Source organism: Coregonus clupeaformis, unplaced genomic scaffold, assembly GCF_020615455.1.
Source record: "Coregonus clupeaformis isolate EN_2021a unplaced genomic scaffold, ASM2061545v1 scaf0050, whole genome shotgun sequence".
NCBI lineage: Eukaryota > Metazoa > Chordata > Actinopteri > Salmoniformes > Salmonidae > Coregonus > Coregonus clupeaformis.
In genome coordinates this window covers 695,548-719,000 of record NW_025533505.1, presented here as the reverse complement: position 1 = coordinate 719,000, position 23,453 = coordinate 695,548, and the positions used below count along the sequence as shown (strand labels likewise).

The 23,453-nt window shown below is 43.3% G+C and overlaps 1 protein-coding gene across 1 annotated transcript in view; it reads right to left on the bottom strand.

The window, feature by feature from the left end:
- LOC121555650 (insulin-like growth factor 1 receptor) overlaps positions 1-23,453 on the bottom strand; it is a 203,923-nt gene that overhangs the window by 21,828 nt on the left and 158,642 nt on the right. Inside the window, exons 15-17 of the mRNA XM_041869475.2 lie at positions 5,443-5,539; positions 3,555-3,625; positions 1,536-1,765 (exon numbers count right to left, since the gene is read on the bottom strand). Of these exons, the coding sequence (XP_041725409.1) occupies positions 1,536-1,765; positions 3,555-3,625; positions 5,443-5,539 (398 nt within the window). The remainder of the gene's footprint in view (positions 1-1,535; positions 1,766-3,554; positions 3,626-5,442; positions 5,540-23,453) is intronic.

Genomic DNA, 23,453 nt, shown 5'->3' with positions numbered 1-23,453 from the left:
TGTTGTAAATGGCTATTGTAGCTGGAAACGGCTGATTTTTAATGGAGTATCTACATAGGCGTACAGAGGCCCATTATCAGCAACCATCAGTCCTGTGTTCCAATGGCACGTTGTGTTTGCTAATCCAAGTCTATCATTTAAAAAGACTAGTTGATCATTAGAAAACACGTTTGCAATTATGTTAGCACAGCTGAAAACTGTTGTGCTGATTAAAGAAGCAATAAAACTGGCCTTCTTGAGACTAGTTGAGTATCTGGAGCATCAGCAATTGTGGGTTCGATTACAGGTTCAAAATGGCCAGAAACAAATAACTTTCTTCTGAAACTCGTCAGTCTATTCTTGTTCTGAGAAATGAAGGCTATTCCATGCGAGCAATTGCCAAGAAACTGAAGATCTCGTACAACGCTGTGTACTACTCCCTTCACAGAACAGCGCAAACTGGCTCTAACCAGAATAGAAAGAGGAGTGGGAGGCCCCGGTGCACAACTGAGCAAGAGGACAAATACATTAGAGTGTCTAGTTTGAGAAACAGACGCCTCACAGGTCCTCAACTGGCAGCTTCATTAAATAGTACCCGCAAAACACCAGTCTCAACGTCAACAGCGAAGAGGCGACTCCGGGATGCTGACCTTCTGCAGAGTTGCAAAGAAAAAGCCACATCTCAGACTGGCCAATAAAATGAAAAGATTAAGATGGGCAAAAGAACACAGACACTGGACAGAGGAAGATTGGAAAAAAGTGTTATGGACAGATGAATCGAAGTTTGAGGTGTTCGGATCACAAAGAAGAACATTTGTGAGACGCAGACCAAATGAAAAGATGCTGGAGGAGTGCTTGATGCCATCTGTCAAGCATGGTGGAGGCAATGTGATGGTCTGGGGGTGCTTTGGTGGTGGTAAAGTGGGAGATTTGTACAGGGTAAAAGGGATCTTGAAGAAGGAAGGCTATCACTCCATTTTGCAACGCCATGCCATACCCTGTGGATGGCGCTTGATTGGAGCCAATTTCCTCCTACAACAGGACAATGACCCAAAGCACAGCTCCAAACTATGCAAGAACTATTTAGGGAAGAAGCAGTCAGTTGGTATTCTGTCTATAATGGAGTGGCCAGCACAGTCACCGGATCTCAACCCTATTGAGCTGTTGTGGGAGCAGCTTGACCGTATGGTACGTAAGAAGTACCCATCAATCCAATCCAACTTGTGGGAGGTGCTTCAGGAAGCATGGGGTGAAATCTCTTCAGATTACCTCAACAAATTGACAACTAGAATGCCAAAGTTCTGCAAGGCTGTAATTGCTGCAAATGGAGGATTCTTTGACGAAAGCAAAGTTTGAAGGACACAATCATTATTTCTAACCTTGTCAATCACTACATTTCCTATGCATTTTGCTATATTTCCTATTCAAACCCATTTCATGTATGTTTTCATAGAAAACAAGGACATTTCTAAGTGACCCCAAACTTTTGAACGGCAACGTATCTCTCTGCTGTGTCGTGTGGTGTTGTGTGTGTGTGCATCTCTCCTGCGTCGTACCACGTGATGACAGTTGAACTCCTTCATGACAGAAGCTTCATTGAGGAACTCTATTCTCTCTCTCATGCTGGCTGACTCGTTCACCGTCTTAATGGCCACGCACGTCTCTGGCTCGCCCTTGACTACTCCCTTAGCGATGCCCTCGTACACCATGCCAAACGACCCCTGACCCAGCTCTCTGTTCATAGTGATCTGCTCCCTCAACACCTCCCATTCATCTGGCACGTACACTGGGAGAGACAGGAGGAGAGGACGGGGTTAATAGTACCACACACTACACAACTCACAGTACCACACACTACACAACTCACAGTACCACACACTACACAACTCACAGTACCACACACTACACAACTCACAGTACCACACACTACACAACTCACAGTACCACACACTACACAACTCACAGTACCACACACTACACAACTCACAGTACCACACACTACACAACCTGAGTGCAAAGCTGTCATCAAGGCAAAGAGTGGCTATTTGAAGAATCTCAAATATAAAAATTATTATGATTTGTTTAACACTTTTTTGGTTACTACATGATTCCATATGTGTTATTTCATAGTTTTGATGTCTTCACTATTATTCTATAATGTAGAAAATAGTAAAAATAAAGAAAAACCCTTGAATGAGTAGGTGTTCTAATACTTTTGACCGGAAGTGTACATGTACTTCCTCTCTGTCCCCATCAGGGGATATGGTCAGAGACAACATGTACTTCCTCTCTGTCTCCATCAGGTGATATGGTCAGAGACAACATGTACTTCCTCTCTGTCTCCATCAGGTGATATGGTCAGAGACAACATGTACTTACTCTCTGTCTCCATCAGGGGATATGGTCAGAGACAACATGTACTTCCTCTCTGTCTCCATCAGGTGATATGGTCAGAGACAACATGTACTTACTCTCTGTCTCCATCAGGTGATATGGTCAGAGACAACATGTACTTCCTCTCTGTCTCCATCAGGTGATATGGTCAGAGACAACATGTACTTCCTCTCTGTCTCCATCAGGTGATATGGTCAGAGACAACATGTACTTCCTCTCTGTCTCCATCAGGGGATATGGTCAGAGACAACATGTACTTACTCTCTGTCTCCATCAGGGGATATGGTCAGAGACAACATGTACTTCCTCTCTGTCTCCATCAGGTGATATGGTCAGAGACAACATGTACTTACTCTCTGTCTCCATCAGGTGATATGGTCAGAGACAACATGTACTTACTCTCTGTCTCCATCAGGTGATATGGTCAGAGACAACATGTACTTCCTCTCTGTCTCCATCAGGGGATATGGTCAGAGACAACATGTACTTCCTCTCTGTCTCCATCAGGTGATATGGTCAGAGACAACATGTACTTCCTCTCTGTCTCCATCAGGGGATATGGTCAGAGACAACATGTACTTACTCTCTGTCTCCATCAGGTGATATGGTCAGAGACAACATGTACTTACTCTCTGTCTCCATCAGGTGATATGGTCAGAGACAACATGTACTTCCTCTCTGTCTCCATCAGGTGATATGGTCAGAGACAACATGTACTTCCTCTCTGTCTCCATCAGGGGATATGGTCAGAGACAACATGTACTTACTCTCTGTCTCCATCAGGGGATATGGTCAGAGACAACATGTACTTACTCTCTGTCTCCATCAGGTGATATGGTCAGAGACAACATGTACTTCCTCTCTGTCTCCATCAGGGGATATGGTCAGAGACAACATGTACTGCCTCTCTGTCTCCATCAGGGGATATGGTCAGAGACAACATGTACTTCCTCTCTGTCTCCATCAGGGGATATGGTCAGAGACAACATGTACTTACTCTCTGTCTCCATCGGGGGATATGGTCAGAGACAACATGTACTTCCTCTCTGTCTCCATCAGGGGATATGGTCAGAGACAACATGTACTTACTCTCTGTCTCCATCAGGTGATATGGTCAGAGACAACATGTACTTCCTCTCTGTCTCCATCAGGTGATATGGTCAGAGACAACATGTACTTACTCTCTGCAGCGCTGAAGTATTCAGGGTTGACTGATGCGTACAGAACTCCATTCCCTAGTCTGTCACTGTTCCTGTACACACACACACACACACACACACACACACACACACACACACACACACACACACACACACACAGGGTTAGCAGCGTTACACAGCATCCCAAACTGCACCCTATATAGTGCACTGCCCTGTGGGCTATGGTCAAAAGTAGTGCACTATTTAGGGAATAGGGTTCCATTTGGGAGGCATTCATACACAGCGTTTAATAGATTAGACATGGAAGGCATTACAACAATGACTTCACACAACCTAGAGAGACAGCCTGTCATTTACTAAAGAACCTTCCAGCTAATGATAGCTCACCTCACACTACCTAGAGAGACAGCCTGTCATTTACTAAAGAACCTTCCAGCTAATGATAGCTCACCTCACACTACCTAGAGAGACAGCCTGTCATTTACTAAAGAACCTTCCAGCTAATGATAGCTCACCTCACACTACCTAGAGAGACAGCCTGTCATTTACTAAAGAACCTTCCAGCTAATGATAGCTCACCTCACACTACCTAGAGAGACAGCCTGTCATTTACTAAAGAACCTTCCAACTAATGATAGCTCACCTCACACTACCTAGAGAGACAGCCTGTCATATACTAAAGAACCTTCCAGCTAATGATAGCTCACCTCACACTACCTAGAGAGACAGCCTGTCATTTACTAAAGAACCTTCCAGCTAATGATGGCTCACCTCACACTACCTAGAGAGACAGCATGTCATTTACTAAAGAACCTTCCAGCTAATGATAGCTCACCTCACACTACCTAGAGAGACAGCCTGTCATTTACTAAAGAACCTTCCAGCTAATGATAGCTCACCTCACACTACCTAGAGAGACAGCCTGTCATTTACTAAAGAACCTTCCAGCTAATGATAGCTCACCTCACACTACCTAGAGAGACAGCCTGTCATTTACTAAAGAACCTTCCAACTAATGATAGCTCACCTCACACTACCTAGAGAGACAGCATGTCATTTACTAAAGAACCTTCCAGCTAATGATAGCTCACCTCACACTACCTAGAGAGACAGCCTGTCATTTACTAAAGAACCTTCCAGCTAATGATGGCTCACCTCACACTACCTAGAGAGACAGCCTGTCATTTACTAAAGAACCTTCCAGCTAATGATAGCTCACCTCACACTACCTAGAGAGACAGCCTGTCATTTACTAAAGAACCTTCCAACTAATGATAGCTCACCTCACACTACCTAGAGAGACAGCCTGTCATTTACTAAAGAACCTTCCAACTAATGATAGCTCACCTCACACTACCTAGAGAGACAGCCTGTCATTTACTAAAGAACCTTCCAACTAATGATAGCTCACCTCACACTACCTAGAGAGACAGCCTGTCATTTACTAAAGAACCTTCCAACTAATGATAGCTCACCTCACACTACCTAGAGAGACAGCCTGTCATTTACTAAAGAACCTTCCAACTAATGATAGCTCACCTCACACTACCTAGAGAGACAGCCTGTCATTTACTAAAGAACCTTCCAACTAATGATAGCTCACCTCACACTACCTAGAGAGACAGCCTGTCATTTACTAAAGAACCTTCCAGCTAATGATAGCTCACCTCCCACTACCTAGAGAGACAGCCTGTCATTTACTAAACAACCTTCCAACCCTCTGTATTAAAGTGTGAAAAACAGCTTTCTATTACAGAAGTGGTATTAAACATCTCAGAGTGAAAACACACCTCTCTGCTACCACACACACTATATATAACCACACTACAGCCACGTTCAGCTCAATGACGCTGTCTCTGCCTGGGTTTAGGACTGACGTAGACAGCGACAGACAGACAGACAGTCTTACTTCTTCCTGTTGAAGATGGTGAATGTGGCCAGTAGACAGATGATCAGGACTGCTACCATGGGAACAACGATCATGATGTAGAGATAGTTCTCATAACCTGGTGGAGCAGGAGAGACACATTTAATACAGGGATTACATACACTCTGGGGTTAACATGTGATAAGGTATTACATACACTCTGGTGTTAACATGTGATAAGGTATTACATACACTCTGGTGTTAACATGTGATAAGGTATTACATACACTCTGGTGTTAACATGTGATAAGGTATTACATACACTCTGGTGTTAACATGCGATAAGGTATTACATACACTCTGGTGTTAACATGTGATAAGGTATTACACACTCTGGTGTTAACATGTGATAAGGTATTACATACACTCTGGTGTTAACATGTGATAAGGTATTACATACACTCTGGTGGTAACTAACTAACATGTGATAAGGTATTACACACTCTGGTGTTAACATGTGATAAGGTATTACACACTCTGGTGTTAACATGTGATAAGGTATTACATACACTCTGGTGTTAACATGTGATAAGGTATTACATACACTCTGGTGGTAACTAACTAACATGTGATAAGGTATTACATACTCTGGTGTTAACATGTGATAAGGTATTACATACACTCTGGTGTTAACATGTGATAAGGTATTACATACACTCTGGTGGTAACTAACTAACATGTGATAAGGTATTACATACTCTGGTGTTAACATGTGATAAGGTATTACATACACTCTGGTGTTAACGTGTGATAAGGTATTACATACACTCTGGTGTTAACGTGTGATAAGGTATTACATACACTCTGGTGTTAACATGTGATAAGGTATTACATACACTCTGGTGTTAACATGTGATAAGGTATTACATACACTCTGGTGTTAACATGTGATAAGGTATTACATACACTCTGGTGTTAACATGTGATAAGGTATTACATACACTCTGGTGTTAACATGTGATAAGGTATTACATACACTCTGGTGTTAACATGTGATAAGGTATTACATACACTCTGGTGTTAACATGTGATAAGGTATTACACACTCTGGTGTTAACATGTGATAAGGTATTACATACACTCTGGTGGTAACTAATTAACATGTGATAAGGTATTACATACACTCTGGTGGTAACTAACTAACATGTGATAAGGTATTACATACTCTGGTGTTAACATGTGATAAGGTATTACACACTCTGGTGTTAACATGTGATAAGGTATTACATACACTCTGGTGTTAACATGTGATAAGGTATTACATACACTCTGGTGTTAACATGTGATAAGGTATTACATACACTCTGGTGGTAACTAACTAACATGTGATAAGGTATTACATACACTCTGGTGGTAACTAACTAACATGTGATAAGGTATTACATACTCTGGTGTTAACATGTGATAAGGTATTACATACACTCTGGTGTTAACATGTGATAAGGTATTACATACACTCTGGTGTTAACATGTGATAAGGTATTACACACTCTGGTGTTAACATGTGATAAGGTATTACATACACTCTGGTGGTAACTAACTAACATGTGATAAGGTATTACATACACTCTGGTGGTAACTAACTAACATGTGATAAGGTATTACATACTCTGGTGTTAACATGTGATAAGGTATTACATACACTCTGGTGTTAACATGTGATAAGGTATTACATACACTCTGGTGTTAACATGTGATAAGGTATTACATACACTCTGGTGTTAACATGTGATAAGGTATTACATACACTCTGGTGTTAACATGTGATAAGGTATTACATACACTCTGGTGTTAACATGTGATAAGGTATTACACACTCTGGTGTTAACATGTGATAAGGTATTACATACACTCTGATGTTAACATGTGATAAGGTATTACATACACTCTGGTGTTAACATGTGATAAGGTATTACACACTCTGGTGTTAACATGTGATAAGGTATTACATACACTCTGGTGGTAACTAACTAACATGTGATAAGGTATTACATACACTCTGGTGGTAACTAACTAACATGTGATAAGGTATTACATACTCTGGTGTTAACATGTGATAAGGTATTACATGCACTCTGGTGTTAACATGTGATAAGGTATTACATACACTCTGGTGGTAACTAATTAACATGTGATAAGGTATTACATACACTCTGGTGGTAACTAACTAACATGTGATAAGGTATTACATACTCTGGTGTTAACATGTGATAAGGTATTACATGCACTCTGGTGTTAACATGTGATAAGGTATTACATACACTATGGTGGTAACTAATTAACATGTGATAAGGTATTACATACACTCTGGTGGTAACTAACTAACATGTGATAAGGTATTACATACTCTGGTGTTAACATGTGATAAGGTATTACACACTGGTGTTAACATGTGATAAGGTATTACATACACTCTGGTGTTAACATGTGATAAGGTATTACATACACTCTGGTGTTAACATGTGATAAGGTATTACACACTCTGGTGTTAACATGTGATAAGGTATTACATACACTCTGGTGGTAACTAACTAACATGTGATAAGGTATTACATACACTCTGGTGGTAACTAACTAACATGTGATAAGGTATTACATACTCTGGTGTTAACATGTGATAAGGTATTACATACACTCTGGTGTTAACATGTGATAAGGTATTACATACACTCTGGTGTTAACATGTGATAAGGTATTACATACACTCTGGTGTTAACATGTGATAAGGTATTACATACACTCTGGTGTTAACATGTGATAAGGTATTACATACACTCTGGTGTTAACATGTGATAAGGTATTACATACACTCTGGTGTTAACATGTGATAAGGTATTACATACACTCTGGTGTTAACATGTGATAAGGTATTACATACACTCTGGTGTTAACATGTGATAAGGTATTACATACACTCTGGGGTTAACTAACTAACATGTGATAAGGTATTACATACTCTGGTGTTAACATGTGATAAGGTATTACATACACTCTGGTGTTAACATGTGATAAGGTGTTACATACACTCTGGTGTTAACATGTGATAAGGTATTACATACACTCTGGTGTTAACATGTGATAAGGTATTACATACACTCTGGTGTTAACATGTGATAAGGTATTACACACTGTGGTGTTAACATGTGATAAGGTATTACATACACTCTGGTGGTAACTAACTAACATGTGATAAGGTATTACATACACTCTGGTGGTAACTAACTAACATGTGATAAGGTATTACATACTCTGGTGTTAACATGTGATAAGGTATTACATGCACTCTGGTGTTAACATGTGATAAGGTATTACATACACTCTGGTGTTAACATGTGACAAGGTATTACATACACTCTGGTGTTAACATGTGATAAGGTATTACATACACTCTGGTGTTAACATGTGATAAGGTATTACATACACTCTGGTGTTAACATGTGATAAGGTATTACATACACTCTGGTGTTAACATGTGATAAGGTATTACACACTCTGGTGTTAACATGTGATAAGGTATTACATACACTCTGGTGTTAACATGTGATAAGGTATTACATACACTCTGGTGTTAACATGTGATAAGGTATTACATACACTCTGGTGTTAACATGTGATAAGGTATTACACACTCTGGTGTTAACATGTGATAAGGTATTACATACACTCTGGTGTTAACATGTGATAAGGTATTACATACACTCTGGGGTTAACTAACTAACATGTGATAAGGTATTACATACTCTGGTGTTAACATGTGATAAGGTATTACATACACTCTGGTGTTAACATGTGATAAGGTGTTACATACACTCTGGTGTTAACATGTGATAAGGTATTACATACACTCTGGTGTTAACATGTGATAAGGTATTACATACACTCTGGTGTTAACATGTGATAAGGTATTACACACTCTGGTGTTAACATGTGATAAGGTATTACATACACTCTGGTGGTAACTAACTAACATGTGATAAGGTATTACATACACTCTGGTGGTAACTAACTAACATGTGATAAGGTATTACATACTCTGGTGTTAACATGTGATAAGGTATTACATGCACTCTGGTGTTAACATGTGATAAGGTATTACATACACTCTGGTGTTAACATGTGATAAGGTATTACATACACTCTGGTGTTAACATGTGATAAGGTATTACATACACTCTGGTGTTAACATGTGATAAGGTATTACATACACTCTGGTGTTAACATGTGATAAGGTATTACATACACTCTGGTGTTAACATGTGATAAGGTATTACACACTCTGGTGTTAACATGTGATAAGGTATTACATACACTCTGGTGTTAACATGTGATAAGGTATTACATACACTCTGGTGTTAACATGTGATAAGGTATTACATACACTCTGGTGTTAACATGTGATAAGGTATTACACACTCTGGTGTTAACATGTGATAAGGTATTACATACACTCTGGTGTTAACATGTGATAAGGTATTACATACACTGGTGTTAACATGTGATAAGGTATTACATACACTCTGGTGTTAACATGTGATAAGGTATTACATACACTCTGGTGTTAACATGTGATAAGGTATTACATACACTCTGGTGTTAACATGTGATAAGGTATTACATACACTGGTGTTAACATGTGATAAGGTATTACATACACTCTGGTGTTAACATGCGATAAGGTATTACATACACTCTGGTGTTAACATGTGATAAGGTATTACATACACTCTGGTGTTAACATGTGATAAGGTATTACATACACTCTGGTGGTAACTAACTAACATGTGATAAGGTATTACATACTCTGGTGTTAACATGTGATAAGGTATTACATACACTCTGGTGTTAACATGTGATAAGGTATTACATACACTCTGGTGTTAACATGTGATAAGGTATTACATACACTCTGGTGGTAACTAACTAACATGTGATAAGGTATTACATACACTCTGGTGTTAACATGTGATAAGGTATTACATACACTCTGGTGTTAACATGTGATAAGGTATTACATGCACTCTGGTGTTAACATGTGATAAGGTATTACATACACTCTGGGGTTAACTAACTAACATGTGATAAGGTATTACATACTCTGGTGTTAACATGTGATAAGGTATTACATACACTCTGGTGTTAACATGTGATAAGGTATTACATACACTCTGGTGTTAACATGTGATAAGGTGTTACATACACTCTGGTGTTAACATGTGATAAGGTATTACATACACTCTGGTGTTAACATGTGATAAGGTATTACATACACTCTGGTGGTAACTAACTAACATGTGATAAGGTATTACATACTCTGGTGTTAACATGTGATAAGGTATTACATACACTCTGGTGGTAACTAACTAACATGTGATAAGGTATTACATACACTCTGGTGTTAACATGTGATAAGGTATTACACACTCTGGTGTTAACATGTGATAAGGTATTACATACACTCTGGTGTTAACATGTGATAAGGTATTACATACACTCTGGTGTTAACATGTGATAAGGTATTACATACACTCTGGTGTTAACATGTGATAAGGTATTACACACTCTGGTGTTAACATGTGATAAGGTATTACATACACTCTGGTGTTAACATGTGATAAGGTATTACATACACTGGTGTTAACATGTGATAAGGTATTACATACACTCTGGTGTTAACATGTGATAAGGTATTACATACACTCTGGTGTTAACATGTGATAAGGTATTACATACACTCTGGTGTTAACATGTGATAAGGTATTACATACACTCTGGTGTTAACATGCGATAAGGTATTACATACACTCTGGTGTTAACATGTGATAAGTTATTACATACACTCTGGTGTTAACATGTGATAAGGTATTACATACACTCTGGTGTTAACATGTGATAAGGTATTACATACACTCTGGTGTTAACATGTGATAAGGTATTACACACTCTGGTGTTAACATGTGATAAGGTATTACATACACTCTGGTGTTAACATGTGATAAGGTATTACATACACTCTGGGGTTAACTAACTAACATGTGATAAGGTATTACATACTCTGGTGTTAACATGTGATAAGGTATTACATACACTCTGGTGTTAACATGTGATAAGGTATTACATACACTCTGGTGTTAACATGTGATAAGGTGTTACATACACTCTGGTGTTAACATGTGATAAGGTATTACATACACTCTGGTGTTAACATGTGATAAGGTATTACATACACTCTGGTGGTAACTAACTAACATGTGATAAGGTATTACATACTCTGGTGTTAACATGTGATAAGGTATTACATACACTCTGGTGGTAACTAACTAACATGTGATAAGGTATTACATACACTCTGGTGGTAACTAACTAACATGTGATAAGGTATTACATACACTGGTGTTAAATAACATGTGATAAGGTATTACATACACTCTGGTGGTAACTAACTAACATGTGATAAGGTATTACATACACTGGTATTAACTAACATGTGTTAAGGTAAGACGGCATTCATCAACAAGTGTTCAAGGTGATTGTTAGTGTCACGCCCTGGCTCTGGGGACTCTAATATGTTGAGCCAGGGTGTGTAAAGTATATGTGTTTTGTTCTAGGTTTCACATTCTAGTATTGTTGTTCTATGTTGGCCAGTGTGGTTCTCAATCAGAGGCAACGTGATTCAGCTGTTGCTTGTTGTCTCTGATTGAGAACCATACTTTAGCAGCCTGTTTCCCCACAGAGTTTGTGGGATCTTGTTTCTAGTCTGTTGTGTTAGACCGTGAACTGTCACGTTATCGTTTTGTTGTTTTTTGATCGTGTCTCTAATAAAGAGTATGTTTGCCTGCAACGCTGCGCCAGGGTCCTCATCTCTGTTAGACGATCGTGACAATTAGACTTTATACGGGTGGGTCTAATCCTGAATGCTGATTGGTTAAAACAGCATTCAAGACAGTGTCTATTCCACAAGTTACCACCGGCTAAATCTATGACGTTAAAATGCCTATTTACTCTGTTCCATCTGACTGCGCAATCCACTGTCTCAGCAGCCCAGCCAGGCAATTTATAAACTTGATTTCCACTATAAAAAGCATATAGACGTTATCTCACATTTCTTTTAGACCAACATTTAGTTTAACAGCGGAGATTTGTATATACCTTGCTGTCTGTCTCTCAGCCAGTATGGCAATGGAACATTTAGAACCAACGACTGGGTCGCGTCCATAGATACAGAACAAAAAGACTGACCGACTGGGTCGCGTCCATAGATACAGAACAAAAAGACTGAACGACTGGGTAGCGTCCATAGATACAGAACAAAAAGACTGACCGACTGGGTCGCGTCCATAGATACAGAACAAAAAGACTGAACGACTGGGTCGCGTCCATAGATACAGAACAAAAAGACTGACCGACTGGGTCGCGTCCATAGATACAGAACAAAAAGACTGACCGACTGGGTCGCATCCATAGATACAGAACAAAAAGACTGAAGGACTGGGTCGCGTCCATAGATACAGAACAAAAAGACTGAACGACTGGGTAGCGTCCATAGATACAGAACAAAAAGACTGAACGACTGGGTAGCGTCCATAGATACAGAACAAAAAGACTGAACGACTGGGTAGCGTCCATAGATACAGAACAAAAAGACTGACCGACTGGGTCGCGTCCATAGATACAGAACAAAAAGACTGACCGACTGGGTCGCGTCCATAGATACAGAACAAAAAGACTGAACGACTGGGTAGCGTCCATAGATACAGAACAAAAAGACTGACCGACTGGGTCGCGTCCATAGATACAGAACAAAAAGACTGAACGACTGGGTCGCGTCCATAGATACAGAACAAAAAGACTGAACGACTGGGTCGCGTCCATAGATACAGAACAAAAAGACTGAACGACTGGGTAGCGTCCATAGATACAGAACAAAAAGACTGAACGACTGGGTAGCGTCCATAGATACAGAACAAAAAGACTGAACGACTGGGTAGCGTCCATAGATACAGAACAAAAAGACTGACCGACTGGGTCGCATCCATAGATACAGAACAAAAAGACTGAACGACTGGGTCGCGTCCATAGATACAGAACAAAAAGACTGAACGACTGGGTCGCGTCCATAGATACAGAACAAAAAGACTTAACGAATGGGTCGCTTCCATAGATACAGAACAAAAAGACTGAACGACTGGGTCGCGTCCATAGATACAGAACAAAGACTGAACGACTGGGTAGCGTCCATAGATACAGAACAAAAAGACTGACCGACTGGGTCGCGTCCATAGATACAGAACAAAAAGACTGACCGACTGGGTCGCGTCCATAGATACAGAACAAAAAGACTGAACGACTGGGTCGCGTCCATAGATACAGAACAAAAAGACTGAAGGACTGGGTCGCGTCCATAGATACAGAACAAAAAGACTGAACGACTGGGTCGCGTCCATAGATACAGAACAAAAAGACTGAACGACTGGGTCGCGTCCATAGATACAGAACAAAAAGACTGAACGACTGGGTCGCGTCCATAGATACAGAACAAAGACTGAACGACTGGGTAGCGTCCATAGATACAGAACAAAAAGACTGACCGACTGGGTCGCGTCCATAGATACAGAACAAAAAGACTGACCGACTGGGTCGCGTCCATAGATACAGAACAAAAAGACTGAACGACTGGGTCGCGTCCCATAGATACAGAACAAAAAGACTGAAGGACTGGGTCGCGTCCATAGATACAGAACAAAAAGACTGAACGACTGGGTCGCGTCCATAGATACAGAACAAAAAGACTGAACGACTGGGTCGCGTCCATAGATACAGAACAAAAAGACTGACCGACTGGGTCGCGTCCATAGATACAGAACAAAAAGACTGACCGACTGGGTCGCGTCCATAGATACAGAACAAAAAGACTGAACGACTGGGTCGCGTCCATAGATACAGAACAAAAAGACTGACCGACTGGGTAGCGTCCATAGATACAGAACAAAAAGACTGACCGACTGGGTCACGTCCATAGATACAGAACAAAAAGACTGAAGGACTGGGTCGCGTCCATAGATACAGAACAAAAAGACTGAACGACTGGGTCGCGTCCATAGATACAGAACAAAAAGACTGAACGACTGGGTCGCGTCCATAGATACAGAACAAAAAGACTGACCGACTGGGTCGCGTCCATAGATACAGAACAAAAAGACTGACCGACTGGGTCGCGTCCATAGATACAGAACAAAAAGACTGAACGACTGGGTCGCGTCCATAGATACAGAACAAAAAGACTGAACGACTGGGTCGCGTCCATAGATACAGAACAAAAAGACTGAACGACTGGGTAGCGTCCATAGATACAGAACAAAGACTGAACGACTGGGTCGCGTCCATAGATACAGAACAAAAAGACTGAACGACTGGGTAGCGTCCATAGATACAGAACAAAAAGACTGACCGACTGGGTCGCGTCCATAGATACAGAACAAAAAGACTGAACGACTGGGTCGCGTCCATAGATACAGAACAAAAAGACTGAACGACTGGGTAGCGTCCATAGATACAGAACAAAAAGACTGAACGACTGGGTCGCGTCCATAGATACAGAACAAAAAGACTGAACGACTGGGTAGCGTCCATAGATACAGAACAAAAAGACTGAACGACTGGGTAGCGTCCATAGATACAGAACAAAAAGACTGACCGACTGGGTCGCGTCCATAGATACAGAACAAAAAGACTGACCGACTGGGTCGCATCCATAGATACAGAACAAAAAGACTGAACGACTGGGTCGCGTCCATAGATACAGAACAAAAAGACTGAACGAATGGGTCGCTTCCATAGATACAGAACAAAAAGACTGAACGACTGGGTCGCGTCCATAGATACAGAACAAAGACTGAACGACTGGGTAGCGTCCATAGATACAGAACAAAAAGACTGACCGACTGGGTCGCGTCCATAGATACAGAACAAAAAGACTGACCGACTGGGTCGCGTCCATAGATACAGAACAAAAAGACTGAACGACTGGGTCGCGTCCATAGATACAGAACAAAAAGACTGACCGACTGGGTAGCGTCCATAGATACAGAACAAAAAGACTGACCGACTGGGTCGCGTCCATAGATACAGAACAAAAGACTGAACGACTGGGTCGCGTCCATAGATACAGAACAAAAAGACTGAAGGACTGGGTCGCGTCCATAGATACAGAACAAAAAGACTGAACGACTGGGTCGCGTCCATAGATACAGAACAAAAAGACTGAACGACTGGGTCGCGTCCATAGATACAGAACAAAAAGACTGACCGACTGGGTCGCGTCCATAGATACAGAACAAAAAGACTGAACGACTGGGTCGCGTCCATAGATACAGAACAAAAAGACTGAACGACTGGGTCGCGTCCATAGATACAGAACAAAAAGACTGAACGACTGGGTAGCGTCCATAGATACAGAACAAAAAGACTGAACGACTGGGTAGCGTCCATAGATACAGAACAAAAAGACTGACCGACTGGGTCGCGTCCATAGATACAGAACAAAAAGACTGAACGACTGGGTCGCGTCCATAGATACAGAACAAAGACTGAACGACTGGGTCGCGTCCATAGATACAGAACAAAAAGACTGAACGACTGGGTCGCGTCCATAGATACAGAACAAAAGACTGAACGACTGCGTCGGCGTCCATAGATACAGAACAAAAGACTGAACGACTGCGTCGCGTCCATAGATACAGAACAAAAGACTGAACGACTGGGTCGCATCCATAGATACAGAACAAAAAGACTGAACGACTGGGTCGCGTCCATAGGTACAGAACAAAAAGACTGAACGACTGCGTCGCGTCCATAGATACAGAACAAAAAGACTGAACGACTGGGTCGCATCCATAGATACAGAACAAAAAGACTGAACGACTGGGTCGCGTCCATAGATACAGAACAAAAAGACTGAACGACTGGGTCGCGTCCATAGATACAGAACAAAAAGACTGAACGACTGGGTAGCGTCCATAGATACAGAACAAAAAGACTGAACGACTGGGTCGCGTCCATAGATACAGAACAAAAAGACTGAACGACTGGGTCGCGTCCATAGATACAGAACAAAAAGACTGAACGACTGGGTCGCGTCCATAGATACAGAACAAAAAGACTGACCGACTGGGTCGCGTCCATAGATACAGAACAAAAAGACTGAACGACTGGGTCGCGTCCATAGATACAGAACAAAAACACTGAAGGACTGGGTCGCGTCCATAGATACAGAACAAAAAGACTGAACGACTGGGTCGCGTCCATAGATACAGAACAAAAAGACTGAACGACTGGGTCGCGTCCATAGATACAGAACAAAAAGACTGACCGACTGGGTCGCGTCCATAGATACAGAACAAAAAGACTGACCGACTGGGTCGCGTCCATAGATACAGAACAAAAAGACTGAACGACTGGGTCGCGTCCATAGATACAGAACAAAAAGACTGAACGACTGGGTCGCGTCCATAGATACAGAACAAAAAGACTGAACGACTGGGTAGCGTCCATAGATACAGAACAAAAAGACTGAACGACTGGGTAGCGTCCATAGATACAGAACAAAAAGACTGACCGACTGGGTCGCGTCCATAGATACAGAACAAAAAGACTGAACGACTGGGTCGCGTCCATAGATACAGAACAAAGACTGAACGACTGGGTCGCGTCCATAGATACAGAACAAAAAGACTGAACGACTGGGTCGCGTCCATAGATACAGAACAAAAAGACTGAACGACTGGGTCGCATCCATAGATACAGAACAAAAAGACTGAACGACTGGGTCGCGTCCATAGATACAGAACAAAGACTGAACGACTGGGTCGCGTCCATAGATACAGAACAAAAAGACTGAACGACTGGGTCGCGTCCATAGATACAGAACAAAAAGACTGAACGACTGGGTCGCATCCATAGATACAGAACAAAAAGACTGAACGACTGGGTCGCGTCCATAGATACAGAACAAAAAGACTGAACGACTGGGTCGCGTCCATAGATACAGAACAAAAAGACTGAACGACTGGGTCGCATCCATAGATACATAACAAAAAGACTGAACGACTGGGTCGCATCCATAGATACATAACAAAAAGACTGAACGACTGGGTCGCGTCTCTGGCAACCGAACCAATAGAACGAACGACCAGCCGGCTTGGGTAGCAACCCTAGATTTGCGTCGGGACTATATATTGTGGAAGGATTAAATAGTATGAATAAATCGATCAAAATAAAGTTTTAAATGAAAATATGTCAATCAATATTTAAATATGTTGGTAGAAGTTGTATAAAAGTGATAATGCCCTCTTGCCAATATATCCTCCAAACACTGGCTTCTCTGGCATTATCACTGAAATACACTGAGTATACTAAACATCAGGAACGCCTTCCTAAACACCTTCCCTTTTTTACCCCCAGCCTCAATTCGTCGGGGCGTGAACTCTACAAGGTGTGGAAAACGTTCCACAGGGATGCTGGCCCATGTTGACTCCAATGCTTCCCACAGGGATGCTGGCCCATGTTGACTCCAATGCTTCCCACAGGGATGCTGGCCCATGTTGACTCCAATGCTTCCCACAGGGATGCTGGCCCATGTTGACTCCAATGCTTCCCACAGGGATGCTGGCCCATGTTGACTCCAATGCTTCCCACAGGGATGATGGCCCATGTTGACTCCAATGCTTCCCACAGTTGTGTCAAGTTGGCTGAATGTCCTTTGGGTGGTAGACCATTCTTGATACACACAGGAAACTGTTGAATGTGAAAAACCCAGCAGCGTTACAGTTCGTGAAGCAAACCGGAGCGCCTGGCACCTACTACCATACCCCGTTCAAAGACACTCAAATCTTTTGTCTTGCCCATTCACCCTCTGAATGGCACACATACACAATCCATGTCTCAATTGTCTCAAGGCTTAAAAGTCCTTCTTTAACCTGTCTCCTCCCCTTCATCTACACTGATTGAAATTGATTTAACAGGTGGCATTTGGGCTGTTGCGGTCACCGTATTACCGCCACACACCGGCGGTCACGAGTCATGAAGGCAGTCAAATTTCACATGACCGTTTAGTCCAGGCTCTGTCGTGGCCGGCCGCGACCGGGAGACCCATGGGGCGGCACACAATTGGCCCAGCGTCATCCAGGGTATAGGAGGAAATGGCTGGCAGGGATGTAGCTCAGTTGGTAAAGTATGGCGTTTGCAACGCCAGGGTTGTGGGTTCGATTCCCATGGGGGGCCAGTATGAAAAAAATAAAAAAATAATGTATGCACTCACTAACTGTAAATTGCTCTGGATAAGAGCGTCTGCTAAATGACGTAAATGTAAATGTAGTCACTGTAATTATAGGCTTCTCCAAGCTCTGATGCTGCTGATGGTCATTAGTAGCCTACCAAACCTGCTAACTGCCTGGTACTCAGTACTCTATTGTCCCTATAATCAGTCTGACATCAATGCAAATGTGTTCGAAAATCTAATCAAACACTTCATGAGAGCTAATGAGTTCATGTTGCGCAACATTTCTAAAGGCTATGGAGTAGCGGGAGAAAACAGAGTGATGGCCTCTAATAAAAAGAGGAGGATCCCATCAGCTTTCTATAGGCTAGGCCTACTATATTTATTTCTCAACTTTCCTAATATTAAGCACATTGCTTCTCTTTACAACAGGAGTATAGCCTACCTGGCTGGCATGAAAATAAACCATGGGGAAAAGCGTCCTCCATTCGCTATTTAAGTTTATTTAAGTTATTTTTTCCCCTGCCCCTGTTTCGATACAGGTGCATGATAATGGTCCATTCTAAATCAAAACAAATGTCACACATATATTATTTAGTAAAGGCAAGATTAAATCAAGAATAGTCTGATGGGTGACCATATTAGCCTATCAGTTGTGAATTATATATAATCGCTTGTGAATGATTCCCAGCTTAAGAAACAAAGCTTTTTCTAATCATAGTCACACACCTCATGTAGCCTAGCCCATAGGCCTATATGTTTTAATAAGGTTTGTATCTAAAGTGGCCAAATAACTTCTTAAAATGAAGCACATTAATCCGCTTTACAAGGGGTGTAGAGCCTAACTGGCATACATAAGCAGCGCGTGAGTTTCAAGTTTGGGGAAGATCATTTTCACCATAAAAATGCATAATTGTATTTGCGGTCACTTTTGATAATGGTCTTTTCCACTAATGGAACATTGGCATTTATAGCCTACTTGTCACGGATTCTGCCGAGGCTGCTCCTCCTCCTTGCTCGGGCAGGCTTCGGCGTTCGTCGTCCCCGGAGTACTAGCTACCACCGTTAGATATTTCGATGTTTGATTGGTTTGGTCTGTCTGTTGCACCTGTGTCCGTTTGTGTCTGATTATGTGTCCTATAAGTTTCCGGCTTTGTGTTTGTGAGTTTGTGTGTTATTTTCCGCCTGTCCGTTGGTGTCACCCGTGCAGTACTCTGGACTCTGTTTATTGTGACGCACTGTGTTTGCGTTGTCGCTCGCCTCCTTGTTTGAGGTCCTTTATTTTGTTTTGTTTATACAGTTCAGTAAAGTCTTGTTTGACTGAGCCCATGCGTCCTGCGTCTGACTCCTCAACCACATCCACATCAACACTGACAGAATAACACACCTTATGGAGTCAGCAGGAGCAGCGGCGACACCCAAGTCGCTGGAGGAACGGATCAGCGATCAAGACACCATGATCCGGCAACTTGGGGTCGCCATGAACGAGGTGTCCAACACTCTGCGCCGTTTGGTCACCAGAGAAGTGCCCACACCTTCGCACACCTTACCATCACCATCGGCCAGTCCTCCTCTCCCAGCACCGGAACCCAGTGGTATTCGGCTCTCGCTCCCGAGGGCATATGATGGTTCCGCAGCCGGGTGTCAGGGGTTCCTCCTGCAGGTGGAACTCTACCTGGCCACCATACACCCGGCGCCCTCGGGATACGAGAGCGTCTCCGCCCTCATCTCCTGTCTCTCCGGCAAGGCGTTGGAGTGGGCCAACGCCGAATGGAGGGGAATAGACGCCGCCACCATCACCTACGCAGAGTTCTCCCGCCGCTTCAGGACAATGTTCGATCATCCACCTGAGGGGAAGGCGGCGGGGGAGCGTCTGTTCCACCTCCGACAGGGGAAGAGGAGTGCACAGGAGTTCGCCCTGGAGTTCCGGACTCTAGCGGCGGATGCGGGGTGGAATGAGAGGGCCCTCATCGACCACTATCGGTGCAGCCTACGAGAGGACGTTCGTCGTGAGCTGGCCTGCAGGGACACCAACCTATCCTTCCAGTTGGTGGACATTTCCATCCGTCTCGACACCCTGCTGGCTACCCGCGGACGTCCCGAATGGGGGTCGTCCATTCCACCCTCCAGCACCCCCGAGCCGATTCCCATGGAGCTCGGGGGTGCTGGCGCTAGGGAGAGGAGGAGAGAGAACCCGAGGGGGGCCGTCCCCTGCACCAACTGTGTCCGTGGAGGGCACACTGCGGCTAGGTGCTGGGGAGGGTCTCCTGGGAGAGGGGACAACAGGTTACGCACTGGGGAGTCATTTCAGGTGAGTAGGCGCCCCACTCACCCAGAGCTCTCTGTTGGTCACCTGTGTATACCTGTGAGATTTCCACAGGTGGCACCTCATTCCCAGCATAAGGCGCTAGTCGATTCAGGCGCAGCTGGGAATTTTGTTGATCGTGAGTTTTGTTCTAGGTTAGGAATTCCCCTTCGGCCGGTGGAAGCCCCCTTCCCTGTCCATGCCCTAGACAGCCAGCCGCTGGGGTCGGGGTTGATTAGAGAAGTCACAGCACCACTTAAGATGATTACGCAGGGGGGTCATGAGGAGATCATTCAGTTTTATCTGATCGACTCTCCTGCGTATCCCGTGGTGCTGGGGCTTCCCTGGTTAAGCGCCCATGATCCTACCATTGCGTGGCAACAGAGGGCTCTTATGGAGTGGTCTGCCCAGTGTGTAGGGAGATGTCTAGGTGTTTCCTTAGGGGCGACCTCGGTGGAGAGTCCGAACCAAGTGCCCGCAATGCGCATTCCCTCTGAATATGAGGATTTAGCACTTGTGTTCAGCAAGACTAGGGCAACACGGTTGCCACCTCATAGACAGGGGGATTGTGCGATAGATCTCCAAACAGGAGCGGCACTTCCGCGGAGCCGTGTGTATCCCCTGTCTCAAGAGGAGACAGCGGCTATGGAGACTTACATAGCCGAGTCCTTGGAACAGGGATACATACGGTCCTCCACTTCCCCGGTTTCCTCGAGTTTCTTCTTTGTGAAGAAGAAGGACGGGGGTTTGCGCCCGTGTATTGATTACCGTAGTCTCAATCAGATCACGGTTAAGTACAGTTATCCTCTTCCTCTGATTGCGACTATGACTGAATCGTTACGCGGAGCGCGGTTCTTCACAAAGTTGGATCTCAGGAGCGCGTACAATCTGGTGCGCATTAGGGAGGGGGATGAATGGAAAACAGCATTTAGCACCACCTCGGGTCATTACGAGTATCTCGTCATGCCATACGGGTTAATGAATGCTCCTTCAGTCTTCCAATCCTTTGTGGACGAGATTTTCAGGGGCATGCATGGGCAGGGGGTGGTAGTGTACATCGACGACATCCTAGTGTACTCTTCTACACGAGCCGAGCATGTAGCCCTGGTGCGCCGAGTGTTGAGGAGGTTGTTGGAGCACGACCTGTATGTCAAGGCAGAGAAATGTCTGTTCTTCCAGGAGTCCATCTCCTTTTTGGGTTATCGATTGTCCGCGTCTGGTGTGAAGATAGAGGTTGACCGTGTGTCGGCCGTGCGTAATTGGCAAACTCCAACCACTGTAAAAGAGGTGCAGCAGTTTTTGGGTTTTGCTAATTACTACCGGAGGTTTATCCGGGGCTTTGGACAGGTGGCAGCTCCCATTACGTCCCTGCTGAAGGGGGGCCCGGTGCGTTTGCAGTGGTCAGCTGAAGCGTTCAGGGCATTTGTTAAACTGAAGAACCTGTTCACTTCGGCCCCGGTGCTGGCGCATCCGGACCCCGCTTTACCATTCCAAGGGAGCTGTTAGCCGTGGTTCAGGCCCTAAAGGTGTGGAGGCATTGGCTTGAGGGGGCTCAACACCCTTTCCTCATTCTGACTGACCACCGTAACCTGGAGTACATCCGGGCAGCTAGGAGATTAAACCCTCGTCAGGCTATGTTACGGATACAGGTATCCTGTGTTTTTGTGTGTTTCTCTCCTTCTGCCCTAATCACAGGTGTCCTGTATGTTCCTGATTGGTGGTCGTTGAGGTGTCTGCTGATTGGACCAATCAGTGAACATTCCTGTTAATTGCACCACCTGTTATTCGTTTGTTCAATCACACATCCCATTTTATAAAAACCAGACTTGTGTTTGTTGCAAGAGAGAGATTTTTGCCATATGTGAGTATGGACACGGTGGTGTCCTGTGTGTTGTGTACTCACTAAGTTGTTGGTTACCCTATTGGTAACTTTGTTAGAGACTTTTTCTATATGTGAGTATGGACACGGTGGTGTCCTGTGTGTTGTGTACTCGCTAAATTGCTGATTACCCTGTTTAGTAGCTTTGTGTGTTTTTTGGGAAAAGGGGGGTTTAAGCTAGTTGCCCTTGGGCGTACATTACCCGTAGGAAGAAATCTGTCTATAAACACCAGTTAGACCTGAGCGGACCACCCACTGTATTTTTGTATGGTAGCAGTAGCCTAGCGGTTCTTCAGGCAGGCTAGATCAGTTTAGGGGGTTTTACACTATTGTTTCATTTCTTGGGTCCTGCTCAGCCCTTTTTCCCAAACCCTTACCGTGTGTTCATAAATAAACACTTTGTGTTTGACGGTAGTTCATGGTAGTTGTGTCTTATTTGTTCTCACTATTCCATGCCACACTTATAATTTACATGAATTTATGTTACGGGTCTCATGTCCATCCACCCTAGATGTTTAGAGCCACGGGGTTCGTAACAT